Here is a 6,262-nt window from a genome sequence, read left to right on the forward strand (position 1 = left end):
TCATGTTTTGGAGACACATCCCACCTAACCTGGTGTGGACCTGCAACTGCTGCCTGTGTGGCAGGATTTCAGCTGAGACATTTCATGTGTGCCCTGGAGAGCTCCAGCTCAAACAGAAGCAAAACTCCTCATGCGGGCAGGATGCTCTTGTACACTGCCTGGCTGAAAGGCAAGGTGGCAGCTCCACACGGCAGCCAGCAGACTGATTTCTTCTATTTGGCTCAGTTCTTAATCTCTCATCTTTGGAAGGAGAAGCTTGTTTGTTCGAATGTACTGCAAAACCATTGACTAAAGATTTTCAGGAGTATGTTTTACATTGAAACACATGAAGCATCTGATCACTGAGATTAATCTAGCCAACCTCTGGACACCACAGGGTTAGATGACATTTTGCCTCCCTGTCTTAAAACAGCATGTAGGTTTTGTTTTGCTTCAGATGTGTTTGCTGGTTGAAGTTGCATATGAAATACTATCAGTGCTTCAGGAAAAAAAAAAACCCAAATGAAAACACATTAGCAGGCGATTAAGTACATTCTTCCAAAGGAAAAACAAAACTCAGGAGTGTTTTGCAGCGTGACCCTCATAAGAATGTTTGCATTAGGCCTACTGTCTTATTAAAAGTCATTCGTGTTTATATATTTTGTACAAAACCCCCATGCACACCAGGCGAAAAAATCCCATGTGTTGTTAAGTATTGCAGACACACACTGACAGATCTGTTCTAACTCACAGTTAGTGAAGGTCTCTGCAGAATTCCTCAAGGAGCAAAATTTTGATCTATAATTTTGGAGTGTTTTGCTCTGTTTACTTAAGGAAGAGACGAGAGCCCCTTGGGAGGAACCTTACCCCATATAAGCACTAGAAGTCTATCTAAAAGCTATCACTAAAGAAGAAAAGCTGAAGGTTTGGTCAGGTCTCTGTCAATATGCAGAAGAATGACATCAAAGATATGCAAGAAGAATTAACAGGCTTTTCCTAATTTTCTCAGCAAGCACTGTTTATTCTTGTTGGTTCATAATAATAAAGACCTTCTACTTTGACCTAGAAATAGGGTTCCACCTCCCTGACTACAAAACACGTTAAGTGCAAATAAAAAGCCATGCTTAGTCAGAGGAAGAAGCTCCAACTGCTTCTGGTCAGGGCTGACCAGGCACAAGTACACGTTTTCACAGCGGAGTTTTAGAAAGACAAACAGCTGGCAGCACACTGAGAGGCTCTGGGGAGAGCCCACGGTACCTTCCTCTATTTACCTCAGGTAATCTCTGCGGCAAAGAATGAGATTTGCTTTTGTGTAAAGAGTTGATCCAACCTCTCCAAGACGACAGTCACAGCAGGCACACTTTAGACAGTCTTCATGCCAATACTTATCCAGAGCCTTCAGCAGGTACCGGTCTTTGATCTTCCGGTTGCAGCCGGCACAGCCCTTCTGCTTCCCCTTGGGTTGCACAGATAACATCGGAACACCTGCAGCGTAAACAAAGCATTTCGTTTAGAAGACATCCCACAGCTGGAACAGGTTGCCTGTGTTTGGAGCAGCCCCGTGAGCTATAGGTAGATCTGTCAGCGCATACTGCTCTGGTTTTGTTACAAGGAGTTCACATGGCAGAAGCTGGAAGTGAAAGGAATGTAAACTTTGTGCTGTCATGGGTTAAGCGGGAGTGCGACACTTGCAGGAACACAGCCCTTCTTTCCTAAGGGTAGGGCTGACACAAAGAACCACGCTTTTTAAATTAACATCTTGCAGCAGAATAATCTGGCTGCAATTTCAACATTTGCTTTTCCCCTCATTACCAGAACCCTTGTGTGGTTAATTACCCGCCACAGGCAGGTACGAAGATCAGAAAGGCCACCACTGCACGTACCCCTAGTCCAACATCTTGAGTAGATCAAGCTTGATGGGGAAAGGAGCGGGTATAAAAAGATGTGGTATGCCACTGTTTTTCCTCTCTTGTGAACCCGCTAGTCACAGGGGCCTCCGTAAAAGCTGCAGCAGCCCAGTTGCTGCTGCTCAAAACACCTTGAGCACTGCTGAGAATCACCCACCAGTGCCCCTCTACCACTAGTGAAGTCACGCTCCTTAAGCAAAGCAAAGCAGAGCTTTCCTTCCCTTCTTGTACCGCTGGAGAAGGCAGTAAAAAGCCGGGAGGATTTTCCTCCCTGCAAAGCCGTGTTGGGACTGCAAAACAAGCAGGAGCTAGCTGGGTAGGAGGTGGTCACAGGACACTCGAGTCACTAGGATGGGAGAGGCTTGCCTTCCTCACGTTGATGTCTCCAGCTTTTTCCTCTCCTCCAAGCAACTAGTGCCTCCCCTGGTGAGCACTGTCACAGCTGTGAGAGGTTACCCTGCTCACTTCAAGACGGAGGGAGGAGAAAATTTTATGGAATCAACAGGCAAGGTGGCAAAATAAACAAGGATTGTACTGTGAGAGAGGAACGGGACAGGAGAGGATAAAAGAAGAAACAGAGTTACTGAGACACCAGAATCCAATTTTCTTTAGAGCCTTGATTTTATTTTGTTACTTATTTTTATTTTTACTAGTGTCAGTTGCTAAAAATGACAATGCTGGGCCTGTAACTAGCATGTTCGGGGCTTAACCAATGCAGAGAGGATTAGAGGGGACACTGGCTACAGTAGCAGGTGTCACTGGTTGTATACTCTTACCCAAAGTGAAGCGACCTTCTCTGTAGGACGCGCTGGATGTCCCAGAAAGTAGCACCTTGATAATGGAATTATTAACAGTCCCTTAACCAGAGAGGACCCAGTCAGTGCCACTGTAATAAGTGACATTTGCTGCTTTCCTTAAAAGCCAGGGTGACCTGACAGTGGCTAATGCTCAGCACATGTAAAACCTACCACTCCTACAGTATTAACTGCTTTGTCAGAGCTGCGGCAGACGACAATAGCACTTAAGACACCTCTATACAAACAGCGAGGTATTGATCCAGTTGTTATCGAAGTGGTCTCAGCAGCACAGAGACAGGTCAAGTAACATTCAAAAACTCTTAAGGCTTAAAGAGCCTCCTCCTTTTTGCCGCGGCACACTCAAACCCCAAGACAAGCAAACTTTTGATGCCACTGATGAATACGCAATAGTTTTAAGTGAAAACTTAAATTTGTGTTTGACTGCCATATACACAACCCACAGCGCTCCTGAGACAAATTCTATGTACGCAGCCACAGAGAAACTCCTGCAGGTTTGGAACGAGGGAAAAGACAGGGAGGCGTCGGCAGTGTAATATACTGGGAGTGCTGGAGGCCAGACTGCACCAGTCCTGTGCTGCTGGTGAGAGCTTTGTATGAGAACAAGGGCAACGGCACTGTGGTTCTGGACACAGCACTGGTTTTGGGGTTTTTTTTCTTTTGAGAGGAGATTTCAGGAGCAAGAGAAGCTTCGCTTAGAGTAACTTCTTTCTCAGAAGACTTAAAGCCTTCATCCCATGCTCTCTCCAACTCCACTCCAGGAAAGCAGCACGTCGCGAGAACAGACTGCCTTACGGTGAGGCAGAGAAGGGCGCATGCATCACTTTGCATTTGCAGGCTGCGTAAGATCAGTACCAGTGATGAAAGACAATAGTTCACACCTAAGAAAACTAAGACCTAGCTGTGCAAATTATATTTTAAGATAGGAGCCCTAGACACCAGTGAGTCCCTTCCCACCCACTCCCCCCAAAGAGGCTCTCTAAATGTGAGCTGTATACCCTTGGAGGCGGAAGAGGACTACGTACAAGAGGGGTCATCATACAATTCTTTTGCAAGGTTCACGTGGGTAACTGGAGGATCCTGTGTCTGGAGTTGCTGCAGATTTCAAAAGGCAGATTCTAGTGCCCTTTCAGGGTTACAGCTGCCCTCACCCAGAGAGAAGGCCCCCTCCAACAGCAGCGTGGTCAAGCACAAGGGCACTTGTGCAAGGCTGGACCATTATGAGAGTCTGGTTAGATAGGTAAGGGCAGGGTGGCCGGTCAGGAGGGTCTCCTGAGGTGACAAGAAGGCCTGGGTGGCTGTGAGCTGGCTGTAGTGGCAGTTCTTGTTCAGTCTGTGGCCCTGGGCAGCCCTCACTCACCACAGCCATCTCCGTTCCCCGCTACTGCAAGCACAGCATTGTCTTATGAGAGTAAGGGGAATGTCTGCGAATAAGAGGAATGTAACACTTTGATTTTCTTCTAATAACTAGCAAAGGAACAGATATATATATTTTTAAACAGTACCTTAAGCAAGGAAAAAAGCTACGTATTTGGTCAGCATTCAGCAGGGGGCTTTCTAATGAAAAAAAGGTACCGTTTCAGAGATCATATGATGTTCAAAGCTGCTATTCCCACTCAGATAATAACGAGCAAGGTCAGTCTCTGCTGGTTGGGTTCAGTGTTTTGAAATTACATTTTGGTCTGTGAGGCTTCCCTCCGACATCCCAACCAACTGGTCTACACAGAGCACACATGCCACTACAGAAAGTTGCAGCTGCAATTAGCTGGTGAGTTGACACAGCAGGCAAGGTGTGAAACAAAATTTCAAAAACCGACAAACTTGATCAGCAAGGGTTCCTCCAACGCTTGCCATGTCATTTCCAAGCAACAAGACAGCAGCATCTCAGAAGCTTAACCCCTTTCACTGCTGGAGGTTTGCGGAGAGAAGACACAGCCCACACTAAACCACACTTTCCTCCTCCTGCCTCCCTTCCAGCAAACCCCAAGCAGTCTGGGCTTCGCAGGCAGAAGAGAGAGCTGCTCTTTCTGTTTTGTCCATTTCCCCACTGCAAGACTGTGATGCTGCTTCCTATCTCTAGGTAGGTTTTTTTCCCCAGTACTTACCAAAAGATGCCAAGATACCTAGTTCAATTTCATCAGGGGCAAGCGGTGTCTATCTGGGTCTGTCAAGAAACAGAGGGCTCACCTTCGACAAATTCCATGCGTGCTATGTGGGTGAGGATTAGAAAATGAGAAGCAGCATTGCAGAAGTAGAAAAATTAACAGCTGGACATTTACTCATTTAAATATGCAATTACAAAGGGAATGCTGATTGATTATCAAATTCTGAAAGTACCATCAAGTTGCTCTCTCCTCTCCTCTCCTGTTGCTAGCCATCCACTGCTATCTTTTTGAGAAACAGTAGATGAAGCCGTTCTATTTTTGGCTACCTACACTCCCTTCTTTGCCCTTTACAACTTAATAGACTTGCTGCTGGTAAATACAAAACAAAACCTGTTCTGAGTGCTTGGAGCTCCAATGCACATTAAAAAATTATAGACACCACCTCTGGACATACTGAAATTTATGGCTGTGTCTAAAGAGGCTGTTATTGTAGAGAGTAATCTAAACTTTACCTCTATTCACAGTTGGACAAACTGGCTTTAATCAGCCTGTATCTTCTCAGTCGGGGTCTTTCTGTAAAATTATTCAGCAGGCTTTATAACACAAGGGTCCACTAAGTACACCGCTACATTTTTCTAAGCCATTTTAGTGATATTTCTATTCACATGGCAATCAGCCGCAGTTCCTCTAAGCCTCATTTCTAAGAGAGCCTGGGAACTTTTTATAAATGGTAGACCTTTTAAATAACAGTTATCTGCAATGGTCCTATGGTGTACGGCTCCACAGTGCTCTGGTCTGCAAGAGAGCTGCGGGTCCCCTCTGAAAGCATGGAAGTTCACCACCTAATTTCTTTAATGCAACTCTAAAGGTTAATTGGTCTGAAAGAGTAATGCGGGACTGCTAGCTAATGATACATGCCTCAAGGCTTTGCAGCTTGTCTGTATTTTGTACAGTCGAGTCCAGAGCATAAAACACAGGTGATATCACCGGGACTTTTCAGACCCCCTCCAATTTCCCCCAGCCCCCCGCGGCCTCCCCGGCTCCCACCCAAACCCTCCACTACACCCACATGTGCCGAGCGAAAGCAGCGGGAGCTGAAGGCGGTTCTCCTCCACCTGCATTTCATGCCTTGTTAGAGGGGGCTCCGAGGAGTGCCGCCACTGCGCTCCTCATTACCACTGCCGAGAACTAAAAACAACCCTAATGAGGAGAGCCAGAGCGTACAGCGCAGGGTGGGAGGAGGGACGTCCTCCCACACTCCCCAAGGAATCTGGCCAAAATCTTCAATTTGCCATTTATGACAGCTAATTAGTTATTCTATTCAAAATCTTTGCTTTAAATAAAAGAACTAATTATACACAAAGGTCAGTCCCCCACCTCCTGTGAAGCACACATAATTGGCTTATTTCCCCAACACTGTGTGTATGTTTTACACAATGCTTCCAGGCAGATGGCT

General features: G+C 46.1%; 1 protein-coding gene across 1 annotated transcript in view; it reads right to left on the bottom strand.

Annotated features, from left to right (window-relative positions):
• Nucleotides 1-6,262, bottom strand: part of LMO1 (LIM domain only 1 (rhombotin 1)) — a 56,668-nt gene that overhangs the window by 15,098 nt on the left and 35,308 nt on the right. Inside the window, exon 2 of the mRNA XM_010140327.1 lies at nucleotides 1,251-1,464. Coding sequence (XP_010138629.1) covers nucleotides 1,251-1,464 — 214 coding nt within the window. The remainder of the gene's footprint in view (nucleotides 1-1,250; nucleotides 1,465-6,262) is intronic.

This window comes from Buceros rhinoceros, unplaced genomic scaffold, assembly GCF_000710305.1.
Source record: "Buceros rhinoceros silvestris isolate BGI_N320 unplaced genomic scaffold, ASM71030v1 scaffold21907, whole genome shotgun sequence".
Lineage (NCBI taxonomy): Eukaryota > Metazoa > Chordata > Aves > Bucerotiformes > Bucerotidae > Buceros > Buceros rhinoceros.